This window comes from Chrysemys picta, chromosome 9, assembly GCF_011386835.1.
Source record: "Chrysemys picta bellii isolate R12L10 chromosome 9, ASM1138683v2, whole genome shotgun sequence".
Lineage (NCBI taxonomy): Eukaryota > Metazoa > Chordata > Testudines > Emydidae > Chrysemys > Chrysemys picta.
In genome coordinates, this window is record NC_088799.1 from 42,985,049 (window position 1) to 43,005,895 (window position 20,847).

The 20,847-nt window shown below is 40.1% G+C and overlaps 1 protein-coding gene across 37 annotated transcripts in view; it reads left to right on the forward strand.

Moving 5' to 3' along the window:
- Window positions 1-20,847, forward strand: part of PER2 (period circadian regulator 2) — a 76,638-nt gene that overhangs the window by 40,491 nt on the left and 15,300 nt on the right. For 26 of the 37 annotated variants that reach the window (XM_005282502.5, XM_042853554.2, XM_042853555.2 and 23 more), the window contains 12 exons: window positions 2,514-2,653; window positions 5,104-5,182; window positions 7,913-8,019; window positions 8,703-8,856; window positions 9,253-9,361; window positions 10,748-10,879; window positions 13,402-13,498; window positions 14,855-15,011; window positions 15,112-15,242; window positions 16,507-16,710; window positions 16,945-17,205; window positions 19,025-19,881. In XM_005282502.5, coding sequence (XP_005282559.2) covers window positions 2,514-2,653; window positions 5,104-5,182; window positions 7,913-8,019; window positions 8,703-8,856; window positions 9,253-9,361; window positions 10,748-10,879; window positions 13,402-13,498; window positions 14,855-15,011; window positions 15,112-15,242; window positions 16,507-16,710; window positions 16,945-17,205; window positions 19,025-19,881 — 2,428 coding nt within the window. The remainder of the gene's footprint in view (window positions 1-2,513; window positions 2,654-5,103; window positions 5,183-7,912; window positions 8,020-8,702; window positions 8,857-9,252; window positions 9,362-10,747; window positions 10,880-13,401; window positions 13,499-14,854; window positions 15,012-15,111; window positions 15,243-16,506; window positions 16,711-16,944; window positions 17,206-19,024; window positions 19,882-20,847) is intronic. The other 11 variants (XM_042853564.2, XM_065556976.1, XM_065556967.1 and 8 more) reach the window with 1 other exon arrangement.

The following is a 20,847-nucleotide window of genomic DNA, read 5'->3' on the forward strand; positions in this document are numbered from 1 at the left end:
AGCATGAGGAATAGAAACTTGGTAACATTGAACATAGCTAGATAGTTCCATATTGTGACGGGTTGGATTACAGAAATCCCCTGGGAGCTGCCACCTGATGTGCCAAGACTACTTCTACCCCTGCTTTCCCTGCCAGCTTAGGACCCCAGCACCCTGTCTTGCTGAGCCAGACACTCCCGTCTGCTCCAACAAAGACCCAGGGTCTGAATTACTTGCCCCAAAGCTGCAGGCTTACCTGAAAGCAGCTAACAGAAGTGTTCCTGTCTTTAACACTCAGATGCCCAACTCCCAATGGGGTCTAAACCCAAATAAATCCGTTTTACCCTGTATAAAGCTTATACAGGGTAAACTCATAAATTGTTCGCCCTCTATAACACTGATAGAGAGAGATGCACAGTTGTTTGCTGCCCCAGGTATTAATACATACTCTGGGTCAAATACAGAAAGTAGGATTTAAGTGGTTCCAAGTAGTAACAGACAGAACAAAGTAAGTCGTCAAGCAAAATAAAATAAAATGTGCAAATCTATGTCTAAACAAACTGAATACAGATAATCTCACCCTCAGAGATGCTTCAGTAAGTTTTTTCCTCAGACTGGACACCTTCCACAATTCTTTCCCCTGGTACAGCTCTTGTTCCAGCTCAGGTGGTAGCTAGGGGATTCTTCATGATGGCTCCTCTCTCCCCTTCTTTCTGTTCCACCCCTTTATATATCTTTTGCATAAGGCAGGAATCCTTTGTCCCTCTCTGGGTTTCCACCCCCTCCTTCTCAATGGAAAGACACCAGGTTAAAGATGGATTCCAGTTCAGGTGACATGATCACGTGTCACTGCAAGACTTCATTGCCCACTTGCCAGCACACACGTATACAGGAAGACTTACAGGTAAAACACACGCATCTGTAGACAATTGTCCTGATTGATGGGAGTCAAGATTCCAAACCACCATTAATGGCCCACACTTTGCATAATTACAATAGGCCCTCAGAGTTATATTTCATATTTCTAGTTTCAGATACAAGAGTGGTATATTTATACAAATAGGATGATCACACTCAGTAGATTATAAGCCTTGTAATGATACTTTACAAGAGACCTTTTGCAAGAAGCATATTCCAGTTACATTATATTCACTCATTAGCATATTTTTATAAAATTGTATAGACTGCAACATCACACATGTCAACTAAAATATTCCCTGAAGAGCTCAGTCATTTTTGTCTCTGATAATACTTCAAAAGTACACAAATAAAACTGTTTTGTTATACTATAGCTATGAACTTTTGATTTCACTGGTGCTGAGCTAGAAAACTACTTTAAGTACTAGAGGTTTTGTGGGGATTTTACTAAGTAAAGGTCATATTAGCATACAGCCACTATGTAAATATAAAATTAATTCCTTTTTGAAGGAAAGACCAGGATTAAGGCAAGAGAAAGATTATTAAGTTATTAAAGAGTGACCTTGTTCAAAATGAATGGTGTTCACATGATTTAATGTGAACACCAAATATCAGAGGGGTAGCCATGTTAGTCTGTATCCACAAAAACAAGGAGGAGTCCGGTGGCACCTTAAAGACTAACAGATTTATTTGGGCATAAGCTTTCGTGGGTAAAAAAGAACCCACTTCTTCAGATGTATGGAGTGAAAATTACAGATGCAGGCATAAATATACTGGCAGGTGAAGAGAAGGGAGTTGCCTTACAAGTGGAGAACCAGTGTTAACAAGGCCAATTCAGTCAGGGTGGATGTGGTCCACTCCCAATAATTGATGAGGAGGTGTCAATACCAAGAGAGGGAAAATTTGCTTTTGTAGTGAGCCTGCCAGATCCTATTCAAGCCCAAATTAATGGTGTTAAATTTGCAAATGAATTGTAGCTCTGCAGGTTTTCTTTGAAGTCTGTTTTTGAAGTTTTTTTTGTTGAAGGATGGCTACTTTTCAGTCTCCCTGGACATTCAATAACAGATTTAAGTGTTTGCCTACTGGCTTTTGTATGTTACCATTCCTGATGTCTGATTTGTGTCCATTTATTCTTTTACGTAGACACTGTCCAGTTTGGCCAATGTACATAGCAGAGGGGCATTGCTGGCATATGATGATGGCATATATCACATTAGTAGATGTGCAGGTGAACAAGCCTCGGATGGTGTGGTTGATGTGGTTGGGTCCTCTGATTGTGTCCATATGCCCAAATAAATCTGTTAGTCTTTAAGGTGCCACTGGATTCTTCATTGTTAATGTGAACACCATTACAAAAAGTAGAATGTTCTGTTTTTTATATAAGATGACAGAATAATTTTACTCTCATTACAGTTAAAGTTCAGAGGCTCCAGTCAGGATTGGGTCTCCCTCTAGGTACTCTCCAAGAAAACCATGGGATGGGATTTTTCTAGAGCTCTTAAGGGAGTTAGATGCCCAACTCTCTTAAGCACTTTTGAAAATTCTGTCCATGACCTCACTGTAGACTAAATTCTGTGCAAAACAAATAATTAAGTAGTCTTTCTTTTCATTATTAGTGCAGGAAAAGAACATGAATATATCTTCTACCACCCATTTCGTATGACTCCTTACCTTATCAAAATACAAGATACTGAGAATGCAGAAGATCAGCTTTGCTGTGTGTTGCTTGCAGAAAAGGTGCACTCTGGCTATGAAGGTAATAACACTAAGATGCAGTGATTTTTAGCTGTAAAAACCAAAAGGTCTGCATTATTAAAATAACAAACATTCAGCTGTTTTATGAAATTGCATGTAATATAATAGGAAAAATGACTGTCTGATAAGAACTGTCTTGAGCTAACTAGATCAGGGTTGCCACACATCTCATGTTATAAACATGAGTATTTAAGGGGGAAGATATTCAACCCACAAATAAGTTTTTCACATCCTTTCGTGAACAGCAATATAGGGCATTCACAGCCAAGTCATGATTATTTAAAAAAAAATAACATATAAATATAAATGCAGCAGTTGAGGTAATTGCTGAAGCTCATTTGGAGTCCTTCGGTGGAATCCTGGCCCCACTGAAGTCAAATGGGAGTCTTGCCATTGACTTCATTAGTGTCAGGATTTCATCCTTAATATGTATCCTCAGTTGCCTGAAGAGGATTGGGATGGGAAGAGGAAGATGACATCAATGTTGTTCTTGAAAAGGAACATAAACAGCAGAGAAAATAATTGCAATATCAGTTTTTCTGATTATGGTTAAGAGAAACACCTTTGTATATGTTTGGCATGAGGATGCTTATTCACACGGGGTGAAATTTGTCTCTTTACAGAGGGACCGCAGAACCCTTTGTGCTATGGAATGCACAAGTGTGCTGGTGCCCAAATATAAATGCACAAGTGTGCTGGTGCCCAAATAAGGATTTACTTGTACATTGGGTATGTGTAATCATAAGGCAGGTGTGCACCTGACTGAAAATGCCTAGCTCAGAGGTGGGCAAACTACAGCCCGCAGGTCACATCCGTCCCGCAGAACCCTCCTGAACGGCCCCTGAGCTCCTGGCCCGGGAGGCTAGTCCCCGGCCCCTTCCCTGCTGTGCCCCTTCCCCCGCAGCCCCAGCTCACTGCACCGCCAGCGCCGTGGGGCTGCAGACTCTTGCCAGGGTACAGCTCTGCAGCTGCGCACCTGACCCAGTGCTCTGTGCTGCGCAGTGGCGTGTTTGGCTCCAGCCTGGCGGCGCGGCTGTAGTGCCGCCAGCCACTGGCGCTCCAGGCAAAACGGTAAGGGGGCAGGGAGATGGGGGGGGGGGTTGAATAGAGGGCAGGGGAGTTCAGGGTGGTGGTTGGGGGAGCCGGAGTGTGGATAGAGGTCGGGGCGGTCAGAGGGCGGGGAACGGGGTTGAATGGGGGAAGTGGTCCCGGGGGGGGGGGCAGTCAGGAAGGAGAGGGGGAGGTTGAATGGGGCGGCGGGGGGGCAGTCAGACAGGGGTTCCGGGGCGGTCAGGGGACGGGGTGGTTGGATGGGGCAGGGATCCCGGGGAGGGTCGGGGGGCGCAGTCAGGAATGAGAGGAGGGGTTGGATGGGGCAGTCAGGGGACAGGAAGGGATGGATGGGGAAGGGGTCCCGGGGTGGGGGCGCGTCAGGTGGCGAGAAGGAGGGGGGGTCGGATAGGGGGTTGGGGCCGGGCCACGCCTGGCTGTTTGGGGAGGCACAGCCTCCCCTAACCGGTCCTCCATACAATTTTAGAAACTTGATATGGCCCTCAGGCCAAAAAGTTTGCCCGCCCCGGCCTAGATGTTTTTTCTGAAATATTAGTATGGCAAAACACAAAATGAATCCGGATAGTGTTGCCATAACTTCAGTCACATACTTCTAATTTTAATCACAATGGTCTTAAAAGCAACATCAGAACTGCAAAGTGTGACTGTTAAGCTTGAGTCAAGTCATAAACCATCCTGAAATGAAAATAGTCTTCTTGGGTAGATGTTTTCTATAGGCATGTTATGAATCTGATTCTGCTTGTAAGAGCCATTCTGCTCGACACAAATCACACTAGCATCAAAGGTCAGATCCTGGTCTTTGCTGCATCTGCATTGTACCAGCACACCTTGTAGTCCCTAGTATACCAGACTTTTTGGGTCCATTGCCAGAGTGCAGCTGCAGTCTCGCAGTTCCCAGATGCCACAGTGGTCCCTTCAGGTGATTGCAAGTGGGTGAAAGTAATACTAACTTTGAGGCTATCCTCACTTGTGTTGGGAGCCAAACCAGGCCCAGGATAAGGCCGTGGCATATTAAAGCAGTGTACATCATCTTTGGTCTCGCTACCCTCTTGGGTCCTCTGTGAAGCGAAGCTCAGCCACACCCAAGGAGTGAACCCCAGATATCAAGAAACAAAACAATTTTGATTTTGTATCCAATACGTTCATCTTGGAGGTAAAATATTGCTATAAACTGTAATATATAGGTGATCAGGACTGCACTCTGTTGTCATTAGGAGGGTACACATGGATGTGAGCAAGTTAGTAACATTGAAAACTGCTGTCTGTGGGTTAAAACTTATTCCATGCTGACAGAAGGATCCAGGTACTGTAAAGCAATGTATGCATATGAAAAGTGCTGTCAAGCTATTTTCCCTTTTTTTTTCCCTTCTGTCCTTTTAGCACCCAGAATTCCTCCTGACAAGAGAATTTTTACAACTACGCACACACCAAGTTGTTTGTTCCAGGATATAGATGAAAGGTGAACAACTGAAACTACTATTTTTTGGGAACGGCTGTTTTTATTTATATGTCCTCCACAAAATATCCAATAGCTACACAGCAGTTTTAGTCCTTAACTAACGTCTACATTTTAGGAAACAAGCAGATATCTCACATTACTGTCAAATATATTATGTAGGTATGTGTTTTGTGACACACACGCGCACACACACACACACACACACGTTCTATGTCTCTCTTGTTCTTAAAATAATGAATTTAACTAAGAAAAATACAAACAAAAAATCCCCAAACTTTAACCGACCTGATTTCTATTATAATGTGAATGCACACTATGGATTTTGCTAACAGCTAATCTTTAAGTGATTTTTATTGCAGTTGAAAATGGAAAACATACTTGCCAGCTAATAGACTGCCCGCTAGTAATCAATCGCTCTAATAACTTATGCTGACCTGGTGTGATGCCGGATGTTGTCTCTGTAGAAGAGCGCTTTTAAAGTCACAAAACATTACTTATTAAAATGTTCTCTAACTTTAATTCTTTGACTCAGTTTAATTAATAAGTAACTGTATGTCACATGCATTCCCTGCTGGCACAGTTACACAATGGACACACGCTATCCAATTAGATAGCAAGCCATTCTCTTTTATAGTTTTACTGAGTCCTTGGAGGCAAACGCTACAGAGGAATCAGATGATTTTCCCCTGTGTTGCAGCATTTGTTGCAGTTTAAACTGAGATCTCTACAGTCGTGTTTCTGCTATGTCTGGTTCTGAAAAAACATATTCTGTTTCCTTAATACTTCATAGTTTCTATTAACAATATACACATTTGAATCAAAGTAAATTTTCATAATAACCTTAGCTTTTAACCATCCATTCAATTTTTAGAAATGCTGTTAATCAGCTCATGGAGCAAATATTGTATATGGAAATAGATAATGATACTGAACTAACAGTTCTGATAGAATATACTTGACAATATATTATTTGTTAATAATGTGCATATGGAAATTCAGATTAAAAATTCATGCCTGGTGACTTCTTGCTTAATGGTAACTAAACTTGTTCCCTCATAACTAAATTAGTGGTAAGAGTTCAAGTTGCCAAGATTAGTAGGGCAGGTGTTGCACTCCAACACACCATCTAACATAGTGTTTGAAAGCTAGCTGAGTGTCTCTCCCCTCTGTCCTCCACCTGCCTACTTTCAGGAAAATGAAACCAATTTCACCCCCATCTCTTTCAACCTGGTCATGTGATAGTGAAGTCTACGCAAAATGAGAAGTCATTGAGAGTAGATTGTATAGAGCTTCATAATACATTTTCTCTCCTTATGTGCTTGTAGCCTTGAAGTATTTTAAATATCCACAGTGTTAACTGTCATAATTAGCATGCTCACCTTTGAGAGGTTATTATTTCAGGCTGTCTGCAAACTCAGGAAGACATTGCTTCAGTTATGCTCAGGTCACGTTTTCGTGTTTTCTCTGTGGCACAACAGCTGCAGACCTATTCTTAAATGAATGCTGAGATTTGGGAATAGTTGAGGTCTGTTTGTATGCTCCAGCCCCTATCCCAAGGTGGTGCACCTCATGCTTTTGGAAACTCTGACAGAACATGTTGGGGGGGAGTTCTCTTGTGGACTGTCAGAAGTGCACTGCTGAAAGCAGTGCCTACCCTGTAATGCTTTTGTCTGTGACAAAAATGCAGATATCTGAAATCCCAGATGTCCGCTTTTGATGTCTACAAAGGTAGTTGTTTGTATCTTGCAAATATCTTCTAATCCATCAACTTCTTTGGCATAAGTAGGAATGCTGCGAGTAGTGCTAAGATGTTTTTCAAGGCACATATGGGAATTAGGCACCTAGTTGCCAGTTGTGCTTCAAAAATCTCCCCAATATGCATATTTTAACTATGAATGAGTTTTTGTTGCATTAACCTAAAAGCTTTCTTCATTGGAACAAAGTCATTGTTAAGTTACGGAGGTCTAATAAAATTTTAGACTAGCTTCTAACATTTTAAGTCTTCCTTAATTCCTTTTAAATACCTGAACTTCTGGGCTGAGTACGTTTCAACACTTCAGAAAATTAAACCTTTAATCTGAGAGGAAGAGTGGATTTCTAGTTAAGGCACCAGACTTGGGTTCAGGAGATCAGTTCCTGGTTTTGCCATCTGGTATGACCTCTTTGTCTCAGCTCCCAATCTGTAGATTGAGGATACCTCCCTATTTCAGAGGGGTTTTGTGAGAATAAACTCATTAATATTCATGAATGTTATGGAGGTGCTCAGGTTTCAGAGTAGCAGCCGTGTTAGTCTGTATCCGCAAAAAGAAGAACAGGAGTACTTGTGGCACCTTAGAGACTAACAAATTTATTAGAGCATAAGCTTTTGTGGACTACAGCATATGCATCCAAAGAAGTGGGCTGTAGTCCACGAAAGCTTATGCTCTAATAAATTTGTTAGTCTCTAAGGTGCCACAAGTACTCCTGTTCTTCTTTTTATGGAGGTGCTCAGATACTCTGGTGATTGGTGCCATAGATAAGTGCTATAAAAATGAATGCAATCTTCTCCAAAGGGTTGTCGCATGTTACTATGGAACTGATACTAACACTTCCCCAATTCAATTCCACATAGTTTTTTTAATTTAAAAAATAAAAAGCTAAAGCTTAGAAAAGAGAGTTTTTAAAAGAAATATTTCAAAGTAGGATTTTGTGTGCATTTACTCCACTTGACTTTCTTTTCTTTTTTTTCAGAGCTGTACCTCTTTTGGGATACCTACCTCAGGACTTAATAGGAACCCCTGTTTTATCGCATCTTCACCCAAGTGACAGACCTCTAATGCTAGCAGTTCACAAAAAAAGTATGTTATCTTTTACGTTAACAAATAAGGTAGATTTTTCTAAGAACTCTACAAAATACAAGTTAGAATTCAGGGACCTTAAAACGTTCAAGGAACTAAAGCGGAGACAAGCTGGTAGGTTGTATAGAATTAGAATATGAACCTCTTGGTTAGTGTCAACTCTTTACATAATTTTTGAAAATGGAATAATTTTTCAGTTATTTTTTTTCTGGGGACATTTTTCTTGGTGCAGTTAGTGTTGCTATGATGGCATCAAGTATTAAAATCTTGTTTTTGTGTTTTTACATACAAAATGCATTTACAAAAATATGTATATTTAGGTCTTCCACCTAGTGAAGAATTTTATGTTGGAGAACAAAATTCAGTATTGCAAATAGTCTGATTTATGTTCATTAAAATGTGTTTGTAGATGTTGGTATGGGCAAAGAATATAATTTTAATTTCTATAAATTTAAATATATTCAGTGAAGGTCAGTTCCCTCTGGTGGCCAAACACTTGTAATTTTCCCTTTTGATGTGAAATTACTCAGAGTTTGGTTACTGGATAAACCTTGTCTGCCATATATGTATACAAATGCAATTTTTTTGTTGTGAAATTATTGTAAAAATTGAATAAAAGCATATTAAATATAATTTCCAAATGTGAATATAAAACTGACATTTTTCTAAAACTTACTTTATAGTACTTCAATATGGTGGACAGCCTTTTGACTATTCACCAATCCGGTTCTGCACTAGAAATGGGGAATACATAACTATGGACACCAGCTGGTCTAGTTTCATTAATCCTTGGAGCCGAAAAGTATCATTTATAATCGGAAGACACAAAGTTAGGACGTAAGTAGACAAATTATATTAATTAATGAGGATGGGGGTTCAAGTTTGCGTAGCAACTCTTTTTAAATTAGTGGAAGAGAGCTGTACAAAAATGACAAACTCAAACTGCTTTTTTTTTTATCTTGGTATTTGGGTTTTGTGATTGTAAGTGTATATTATAATACATTAAATGCTTTTAACAATAAATTTGTAAGTGCTGCAGGTTTTTCCAATATTGTCAAGAGTTACTTCAGAATGGAGAAGCCATGTTCAGAGTAAGGTTGCGCATTTTATCAGATTCAAAGTTTTTTAGATGCAATAGAATAGGAACAAGAGCCTATTTAATATATATGAAAGATTAATTTAAGTTGTGTTTTACATGCATTTGGAATATTTTGGGTATGATAATTTTTACAGTGGTCCCTTAAATGAAGACGTATTTGCTGCTCCCAACTACACAGAAGATAAAATCCTTCATCCTAGCATTCAGGAAATCACAGAACAAATATACCGACTGTTGTTACAGGTAGGGTCTGGGGTTTTATGTGGAGCTGGGGTCTTGGGTAAGTACTTACATGGCCCCCATTACTGCAGTACCTTAGAGTCTTATATTTAATACATTTTGTCTTCATAACATCCCTTTGCGATAGCAGTGTATTACCCCTATTTTACAGATGTCATTTGTTGAATTATCTAATTCTCTACTGTGTAACACATTCCTTTACACAAATCTACCATCAAAAACTTAGGTCCTTATGATCCCATCTGCATTTTACACCAGGCATCCCACAACCTACACTAGCAAATGTACCCAGCCTTTTACCCTCTCCATTCAATAGTTTAAATGATTACAGTTTACTTTTTAAGAACAGAAAGTTATATTTCCCCCCACTTATCACCATAGCAGAGGTCACAAGAATAAATTGCATTGCAGTCCATTCTCCCAATTCAGACAAAATGGCCTGTTTAGCATCATAAGGAAGAGATCAAAATAACCATTTTCCACCCAAAAGAAAAGTATCTTCCTGAATGACAAATTAGGACAGAGGTCCCCAAACTGTGGGGTACACCCCCTGGGGGGGGGGGCATGGAGGAACATTCGGGGGGTACAACTGGGGGCTGGGCCAGTTCCCATGGGGGGTGAGGAGGGAGCGCCACCCAGCTTGGCTCCTGGCCCCCAGCCCTGCGCCCAGGGCCCTAGCTGCCGGCCCCAGCTCTGAGAGGGAGGGAGGAGGGAGCGCAGATGAGCAAGGAGAGGCACAAGGTAAAAAGTTTGGGGATCACTGGATTAGGACCACATAAATTCATATACTCCACTAATACGCTCCAAATCAACCAACGCCTGCAGTTCCCCAAGTATCCAACAGATACTGGCACTATTCCATGCATAAGACTGTCAATATATTACACGGGTAGAGTTGAGGTTAATTATTGAATCTTAATGACAGTTTTCCAGACTGCAAGACACTTAGGGTACGTCTACACTACCCGCCGGATTGGCGCGTAGTGATCGATCTATAAGGGATTGATTTATCGTGTCTAGTGTAGACGTGATAAATCGTTCCCTGATCACTCTGCCGTCGACTCCTGTACTCCACCGCGGCGAGAGGCAGAAGCGGAGTCGACGGGGGAGTGGTGGCAGTCGACCCCCGCAGTAAGTTGACCTAAGATAAGTCGACTTCAGATACGCTATTCTCGTAGCTGAAGTTGCATAATTTAGGTCGATCATCCCCCATCTCTCTTTCCCCCTCTCTCTCCCCCTTCCGCTTGATATATAGGTATAGTCAAATATATCCCTTGCTGGGGTCTTAAGAAAGCATGTAGCTATAGTATCTTGCTAGTTTTTCTCATTCTGAATTATCAGTATGTGCCTAATTTTTGTTAAAGTTGATTGCTAATATTTTGTTTGCAGCCTGTACACAACAGTGGATCTAGTGGCTATGGAAGCTTAGGTAGCAATGGATCACATGAGCATTTAATGAGTATAGCATCATCCAGTGACAGCAATGGGAACAACAATGAAGAGACGCTAAAGGACAAGCATGTAAGTTTTTAATTTTATTTTTTAAATGAAATCTTTGGTACAAAACTCTCTGTAACTGAAAATGATTTTCACTGTTACTGTGGTTTCAAATTCTGGGCTGGGACTGAGGCTACTGCTGCATTGTGGCTCTGGCCAGGTCCCTCCAGCAGAAATGTTGGGGAGACAGTTGGTCCTGTTTTGAGAGGAATTCCTATCCAGGACCAAAAACAGTGGTAGATTAGCCAGTGGGCCAATGGGGCCCATGCCCGGAGGCCCTGGAATAATGGGTGCAGACCCACTCTGCCTGCCCGGCGCTCCTGCTGGGGAGTGGAGTCGGGGCACAGGGGCTTGCCCTGCTCCGCCTGCCCCGTGCTCCTGCCAAGCCCTGACCCCACTTCCTGGCAGGGGCGCCAGGCAGGCAGGGGAAGCCCCTGTACCCTCACCCCATTTCCCCAGTAGGAGCAGGGAGGGGACGGGGGCCTGCAGGTGGAAGGGGTGGGGAGGGGCCCCTACTTGCTCTGGCCCAGGGCCCAACAAAAGCTTAATCTGCTTCTAAGCAGGGACATAGCTTTATTAGTTTGTCAAAACTTTTTTCCTTAATTTTGTAAGGGAAGAGCTAGTTGGCTGGCTCACCTGTTTATGGATGGAAGAAATGAGGGGGAGGAAATCTTTGTGTTTGTCTTCTTCCTGTGAGGATTGTGAGACATTCTACAGAAGAGCAGTGAACTTGTATGATGTGTGGATAGCCTAAGTTGAGGAAATAACCCCCACCACGTTGCAAGTGTGAGACAGTTGCCTAGGAGTGGAGTAGTTTGGGTCTTTGAATGATTGTCCATATGGTTTCCGCTCATGTGCATGGAAAAAGATTATTTTTGAATAGCAGTGTCCTTTGAGGCTGTGCCTGGGCCTTGAGATTCTTGTTGGCAAGGGAACCCAAAGACAGATAACAGTGTCCTACCCCTAGTTAGAGCCTAGCAAATAGTTGATTTTTTTAGTTCAGGGGTGAATCAAAAAAAGTATGAAAACAACTCATTTCAGTTCAAACTAAAACTGAATTTTTAGTTTTTCTTGCCAAAATAAAACAAAACACTTTTTTGTTTTGGGTTGACTGCAGCATTTTTGTTCAATCTGAAACAAATTTTTTTTTTTTTTTTTTTTCATATTTTTTTTAATTTTTTTGGTTTTTCATTTTGGGTTATTTTTAGATACTTTTACCTATGAATCTTTTTATTAGCTAAATTTCATAATGAACTGATTTTTTGAATGACAAATTGAAATGTGTTGTTTTGACCTTTTTGACTCTCTTCCATTTTTGTTTGAAACTATTCACTGAATTGGACCTGAATTCACAAATAGTTTTGATGACCCCCAAAAGAGGAATAGTCCTGGGTCTTTTGCTGGCTAGGGCAGACGATGTTTTTGGTGCCCACCTGGAGAAACTGAGCCAAAAAAAACCCTGCTCTGACTGGTACCGAGCCCTCTGAATATAGTGCCCAGGACGACTGCTCTGGTTGCCTGGACCTAGAATCATTTTTTTTGGCCAATTTACCATTCACTGAAAAATTTCGCCCCGCTCTAGTGTTTGTGTTCTTAGTGTTGGGCTGGCATTCAAATCTGGACTGCAGAAGTTTGCAGATTCTTTTGAGAAATATTTTAAAAATTTATTTAATATAGCTTCTTACTGATCCTGCTGTTGTGTTACAATTCCTGTGGGCTTTCGAGTATGTCATTGTCTTTATTTTCTACTGATCAGCACAAATATTATGTGCAGGAAAAAGTATCTTAGCATTCACTAAAACCTTATTTAAAGACTTCTACCTTCTCCATCTTGATTTTAACAATTTTTTTTTCTAAACACGAGCATTAGAAATACAGCTTTTTGTTAAAACTATTCTAGCAAGTCCAGAGGCAGGGTCAGAATGATAATACATTTTGTGGGGCTAGACTAAGAATTTTAATTAATGCTTTTTAAAAAGGCAGGCAGATCTCTTTTGAAGTGCTATATTAAGCATTATAAAAAAAATTTCAGAGACCATAAATGGGACTGAGTCTGTTGTGTAGAATATTCTTTTTCTTATCTTCCTCTGCCAGCTCAGTTACTAGTTTTAAATGATAAATGGCCCAATATTTGGGAAAAAGTGTTTTGTTCTTGGTAGTTTTGTGGTCCACTAGCTAACACTGGAAGAATTAAATGCAGTCTGAGATGCGACTATGTCCGCAATAGCGTGCAGTAAAATTATGTAAGTCTTTGCTTTGCTTTCTCAGTCAAGAAAAAAAAAATTGTGTTCACCAATCCTTTCAGTATGTGTACACAGCCTGTGGAAATGACCTTCCCAGCTCAGGTCAACAGGTTTGGGTTTGTGAGGCTCGCACTAGCAATCTAAAAATAGCTGTGTGGACAGCAAAGGTCTTTGAAGTTGCGTCTAAGGTTGGAGCTTGGGCTCTGAAGCCTAGGAAGTTCATTAAGGACCCAATATGTATGAATAGGCCAACATTTTCTGGTGACTGTTTTTTCTCTTCACACACCCCTTGACACTTTTCAGGTGACCTGTCAAGATGCACATATGGCCAGAAATGAAGGACAACATGTTTTCACTGATAGAAGAGTGAAGCTGGAACATAAGAAAAAGTCTTTTGGAGGTAAAGCAGCAAGAGCTTGCATTTTTTTTCTATAAAACAGCAGAATTTCAGATTTTTGTTCAAGCCAGCTGTGTTAAAGTAACTAAATACAATTTCCAGGCGAAATATGACTGTCCGACTATAATACTAACTGGGAAACAACAGAACATTACTTTTATTTAGTACTTTTTATGTTTATGGATGTGAGTTCAGTGTCTGAGAATTGTATCTAATATCTTTTTGGAATTTTCCAGTTAATTGAATATTTTTGTGATGGACAACTTTCAAAGACTTAATAGCTATTTGGATTATGCTATGTTATAAGTAATTTAATTATTATTATCTGTCTCTCTTCTTGCATATTTGTTCTGTTTCTGGAAGTAGTAAATTCCTTCAGACAGGAATTTTATTTTGTACTGCAACATTGTTGGTACATAATATAAGTGCAGTTGTAAGAAGATGTATAGTGAGAGCTTTCCTAGATCCTGTCTTCATTGCACACTATTCTCTTTAGCCTTACTGGGGAGTATTCCACCAAACCATCAGATAATTGCATTTTTTTAGTGGGTATTAGATCATGTCAGCATAGATATTGTAACAAATGCCTCGGCCCAACAACTGTGGTGTGACTCAGAGAAAATATCATGAGGCACATGAATTGAACTCACAGTTTTTAAAGTGAAAAGCTAAATTTAGGAAAGGACCAAACGTTACAAAAACAAGTAAAATATTTTCTTTCTGCTTGTAACTCCAAAAATTCATAGATACTTTCAACTTGTTGTCACTCATAAGATTTAAAATTTGGACATACAAAGAGTTTGGCTATTCCCCTGGTTCCTTAATACTGTACATCCACCATAGTAGTCCTCAGACCTTCATAAATTCTGTTTTGAGTATGCTGACTGAAAATAAGTAGGGGGAGGGATAGCTCGGTTTGAGCATTGGCCTGCTAAACTCAGGGTTGTGAGTTCAATCCTTGAGGGGGCCAATTAGGGATCTGGGGCAAAAATCTGTCTGGGGATAGGTCCTGCTTTGAGCAGGAGGTTGGACTAGATGACCTCCTGAGGTCCCTTCCAGACATGATATTCTGTGATTCTAAGTATGTACTGAATACATCATAATACAAATTAAATTTCAAGTTAAAACTTTGAGGACTATTGGTTTTCTTCTAAATGTGAAAAACATTTATGCAATACTTCTGTTACATGTGACTGGCACAAACATTTTATTGCAACATTTACTGGTTTTACTATATTTTAATGAAGGATAACTTCTGAGTGATTCAGAAACAAGACATAAATTAGGGTTTGATTTACATCTGCTTTATTTTAAGAGTTATGAAGGGTTAACTTGTAATAAGCATGAATCTTTATACAGAAAAAACAAATTGTTCCAGTGTTCGGATGGAAGATATAACTGAAAAGGATACTGTAGCCATTGCTGCTCATAAGAATGTGCTTACAGAGGAACTGGCTTGGAAGGAACAGCCTGTGTATTCTTATCAACAGATTAGTTGTTTAGACAGCGTCATCAGGTAGGCTTCCATCCAATGTGTATTTGTTGGTGTGTTAACTGTTTTTAACCCCTAAGCTTGCAACATTTTTATTTAACTTTGTTAAACACTTATTATATAGGTACTTGGAGAGTTGCAGCATACCTGGCACAGTAAAGAGAAAATGTGAACCTTCATCAAACAATGCTGCTTCACTGAGTTCTGATGATCACAAGCAAAAAACAGCTGATAATGCTGTTAAGCCATCAGGAGGTATTAATTAACGTAATTTTTTATTAGGATTTAGCAAAAACATCAATTCTGTGAAGAACATTCTCAAGTATGGATTTTTTTAGGTGGAGGGGGAAAGAATGCCCATGTTAGATTTTGACAGTATAATGTCTAGCAAGACAATGTGGCAGTGAAATCAAAATTCTAAATAACTCTAGCTGAGGGTAACTTCTGCACTGTCAAAGACAATTGATGAAATGTCTTCTTACAATTTCATTATCTGTGTACACTGAACAAATCACATTAGTGTTAGATTTTTATAAAGCTACATAAAATTGTGAACATTCATGAATGTTTGCAGCTTTTGTAGTGTGATAATCTGTTTGTGGTTAAGATTCCCTTAATTTGCGAGTTTCTGAAGGCCTTGACAGCAAATCACAATAGAAATAACTATAATCTTATTTTGGTTTTGACATTTGAACAGCTGTGTTTTTTATGGTAATCACACAAGTGCATTGAGCATATTAATATACATATATAACTTTCCTGGGGGTCAAAGCTAAAGCAAATCAATTAAGAGGCAAGCATTGGATATGACTAGTTATAAATAATTATACAATTTTAAAGTAACTGAAGATATGTTGTACTTTTAAAAAGAGAATTCTTGATGGCTATCACATCTCCAATAACTACATCTAAGATTGACATAATTGTTGGAAAAGGGATGGAGGAAGTAGAAAAGGGAGGCAGAAGGAATATATAAATAGGAATGGCAGAATTTTATTTTTATTTTTTACAATTTTGACAGAATATTGTTTTTAAGCATTTGTTTTGATTTTTATCTTTTTAAATTTTCATAATTGTTGGAAGTTGGGGGGGCGGTCAGGCAATTATTTAATGACAGTAGACATTGAGATTCAAAAAGCTAAAGCTTTATAACTGTTAAAACACAAATTGTCAACATCACATGTCAAAATATATCCTTAAATCAAACACTTAGTTCTCAAGAAGCATTCCTACTTTGCCTATCTGTATATTTCAGCTGTTATCGATGGAAGTGTGTGTGTGTGTGTGTGTGTGTGTGTATGTTAGAGGGTAATAGTATGTTGTCTTGGAAGTTGGGGTAATATCTGATATACACATGGCCCTTGCTGAACTATTGGGATTGAACAGAATCTGAATAACTTTGCTGTCTTCTCAAAAGCAATTCAGTCTCTTTGGCATTTTATGACTCGGGCGACTGATTTTTTTCATTCGCTTATTTCATGTTTCATCTAATGAAGTTTTAACTTTTTCTCTTCTAAAGAAGAAAGAGTGCTGTTGAAAACTCATATAGACCCTGCTGTGTTGAAGACATCTGATAAATCAAATGGTCCTCCAGTAGTTGGTGCTCACTTAACCTCTTTGGCTTTACCTGGGAAACCAGAAAGTGTTGTATCCTTCACCAGTCAGTGCAGCTACAGTAGCACCATAGTTCATGTTGGGGACAAAAAACCACAACCTGAATTAGGTACAGTACTTATTATTGAGATGAATAGCTTAATTTAAGACATTTTACCACTGGTTAATAATGGAATAGCTAGTTACAAAGGGATGATGTACGCTTTTTTGTTGCTATGGACAGACATCTTATGGACAGACATCTTATTTTAGAATTAGAGTGCTTTTATCGTAAAGTCTTAATTTTAAAATTAGCAGAATATTTTGCCTCATTTGCCTTAAATATTTTTTCACTTTTTTCTAGAAATGATAGAAGATGGTCCTAGTGGAACAGAACTCTTAGATAGTCAACTTCTTGTCCCTCCATCCAGCACTATATGTGCAAACCAGGAAAAAGAGCCATTTAAGAAACTGGGACTTACAAAGGAAATCCTTGCAGTGCATACACAAAAAGAAGAGCAGAGCTTTTTGAATAAATTCAAAGAAATCAAAAGATTCAAGATTTTTCAATCCCGCTGCAATTACTACTTACAAGATAGACCCAAAGGACGTCATGGTGAACGTGGTAAGGCAATAGTTGTCTTTTGAACTTTTTTTAACCATTAAAATTATCTGTGAACAGGAAAAAACATATCTTAGATGTTGCAGGTTCAGAAGCTATTGTTAAACCATGGATCACTTTAAGGGTGGTACAAATGCAGTTGTCATTTTTCTTTGTCTAAAGTTAGGCTTCAGTGTTCACTGAACCCTGGATATGAAATCCTGCCCCTTCCAGGAAGCCCAGAACAGAATGGAGAAGGGACACTGATCTGTAGGGCACATGGTAGGAGGAAACAATAGAATGGAACATTATATGTAAAATAGGCATGGATTGTTGTATCTTTTGTATTGATAACTGGCATCCGTTACAAATTGAAAATTTATTGCATTTGTATTTAAAGAATCTATAGCGGGGTGGCCAAACTTACTGGCCTTCCGAGCCGCATACAGCAATCTTCAGAAGTTCGAAAGCTGGAGCACAGCTCCCGGGAGCCAGGGCTTGGGGCTTCAGCCCCACTCCTGCTGAAGCCCCTACCCAATTGCAAGGCAGAGGTCCTGAGTCCTCCCTTTCCCTCCCCCCCATCTGGTAGGCAGAGAATGGGGAGACGGGGGCTTGGATAAATGTACTTATAAGTAATTTTGTAATGATGATGAATGAAAATGATCATGAAAGATGGTCATATTATGGGGTAGGGAACTAACGTATTAGTTGAACTGATTTTAGATCAGCAGTGTCAAACTCAGTCTGAGGGGGCAGAATTCAAGTTTTAATTATCGCTCATGTACCATGTAGTTATTGACATCTACATACTATGCACAATCCACAGCAAAGTGTTTAACACCACTGATAATCAAGAAACTTTCTTCCCTGCCTTCTGGCAAGTGTGCGCCAGAATGGAGATTTTCAAATGTGTGAAATTTATGAATTTCTTTCATCTGTCAATCCAGTTGACTACTGACACCAGTTTAGTTCGTAACAAAAAGAAAATGTTAGTGTAGTCTTCCACATAAAATAAAGCAACACACTCTTCTACAAAAAAAAAAAAAATCACCATACCACTTCTCCTAGTTTTGCTACATCTTTTGTTCTGGGTTTATTCCCTCTTTTGCTTGCTTGAGAGTCTTTAGAGTTTTCTCCCAAATTAAAGGCCTGTATGGCAGTGATTCTCTAAAACAAAGAGGGCTAGAATTGCCATTCTGCAGTTGCTGTTTTTATTGGCCAGAGAGAATTTTAGAGGTACTCACTCCTCAAAAACAAAAGTCACTGCATCAAAACTGTTGGCCAAAGGGGTGAAGGACTACATTTGGGCACAAAATGCACTGTTCTTTTCCCCTCCTCTTGATTTTCCTTTCTCTGCAATTGTGCTAATACAGTTGTTCCTGCAAACAGGGCCGGCTCTGGCTTTTTTGCCGCCCCAGGCAAAAAAGCCTCCCGCCGCCCCCTGCTGCCCGGCGGGGAGCGCGGCAGGGGAGGGCGCCAAGCCCGGCCGCGGCCCCGCTTTCCCTGGCCCACCGGAGCGCCATGGGGAGGGCGGCGAGCCCGGCCGGGGCCCCGCTCTCCCCGACCGGCGGGAGGGCGGCGAGCCCGCTGCGGCTCTGCTCTCCCTGGGTGAGTGCCGCCCCCCTCCAGGTGCTGCCCCAAGCACATGCTTGGTATGCTGGTGCCTGGAGCCAGCCCTGCCTGCAAAGTTTCTGTGCCAGAGGCGGAAGAGTGAACCTGACTACTCCCTAGTCAGTTCCATTCTGTTGGAATAGAGCAACAGACACAATTTTCAGCAGCTTCTGAGAATGACTTGAAGGGACACTTCACAATTTGATGTAATTATTTCCCCACTCTGTTCCAGGTGCTCGTGGGCAAAGAAATGGTACTTCTGGAGTAGATCAGTCCTGGAGGAAAAGTGGAAAGAACAGGAAATCGAAACCAAAACGAATTAAACCACAGGAATCCTCTGACAGTACAACTTCTGGACCCAATCTCCCTCATCAATTTCCTCTGCAAGGCCTAAATAGTACAGCTTGGTCACCATCAGATACTTCTCAAGCTAGCCATTCAGCCATGTCTTTCCCTGCTGTTATGCCTGCATATCCACTTCCGGTTTTTTCAGCAGCAGGAACTGTGCCACCAGGTCCTGAGGCATGCCTTTCTGGTTTCAGTGATTTACCAGATTCTGGAAATAATTGTCCTATGCAGCCATCACAGTTCTCTGCACCTCTTGTAACGCCAGTGGTAGCACTTGTGCTCCCCAACTACATGTACCCTCAAATGAACAATAATTTACCCCAGACACTTTACAATGGCCAGCCCAACTTTTCTGCTAATCCTACTTTCTCTTCACAGTCAGTGTTTTCAGCACTGCCGCCATTAGCTACCCCAAATCCTTTCCCTCAACAGACATTCTTTCCAACACAACCATTCCATTATAATACACCAGCAGAAAGTGAAAAGGCTCCTGCCATGGAATTACGAAATGATCCATCCCGTTCCTCCACACCGCAGTCTCTTGGTCCTCAAGATCAGGCCTCACCACCTTTGTTCCAGTCAAGGTGCAGTTCTCCTCTACAGCTAAACCTTCTGCAATTGGAAGAAACCCCCAAAAGTGCTGAAAGTGGAGCTGCTGCTGGTTTACATGGAGCTTTAATTGAAGGAGGAGCCACAGACAAACCCATAACTGATGACAGCAGCAGAAAAGGATCCTCTCCTGTAAGTATTGCATGTAGTTTCCAGAAAAAAATACATCTTTACACTTTGAACATAGCTATTCTTCATAGTTCATGTGCAGAAATACTTCAGAAAAGTTTAAAATTGAGTTTATTGTCCTAACAGTAATTTATGTAACGTCAGTTTTAAAGCTGTACAATTGGCTTTTTTGCTGCAGAGATTCAATGTAATCTCTTTAACCCTACCCTCAAGTTTAGGTTGGAAATTCAGACTTTTCCAGTGAGTTCATTTTAGTGAAATAAATGACTTTAAACTTACTCTTTCCCTGAGGAAAAGAAGGGAAATGAAATTTGTTTTCATACTGAACAAAAATAGCATGCTGTTTTGTTACTACTTTTTTTTTTTTTTTAACGGCTTTAAAAAGTTTATAATATAAAGTTAGTAGAAGAGGTTTGGAAATGTATTATGTATATCGCAAGACCGGTTACATTTTATTCAGTTAATATGAACACACAATATTCTTTTCAAAAAGAGAATTGAACCTGATTCTAAGAAACCATCTTAGCAACTTAATTATTTAAACTGTTTGGTTACAAGCTTTCAGGGGCAAATAAGTGGAAATGTAACTGTGAAGTAAGCACACATTTTTGTAATTTTAAAATCCAAAGTACAGTACATTGGCAAATGAAATGAGGAAAATAATTAATATATGTATCTCTACACCATTTTAGCTTTTCCTTGGTCAACTTGGTATAGTAAAATTGTATGAACCATCAGTCAGTTTCCCCTTTACCTCAGGTTCCTTAAATTTCAAGGATCAACATGTGGGTGTTGATTTTGTTGAATTTAAACTCTGAAAATCTGAGGATCTCTGTTGGAATAATGTTTGCTATACAGGATTTAACAACACTGAGGTAGGCTAATAGTGAGGTGATTTGGACCCCTGTTAGCCCCTTAAAAATATATGTTGTGTGTGCGCGCGTGCGTGCGCACGTATGCACGTACCCA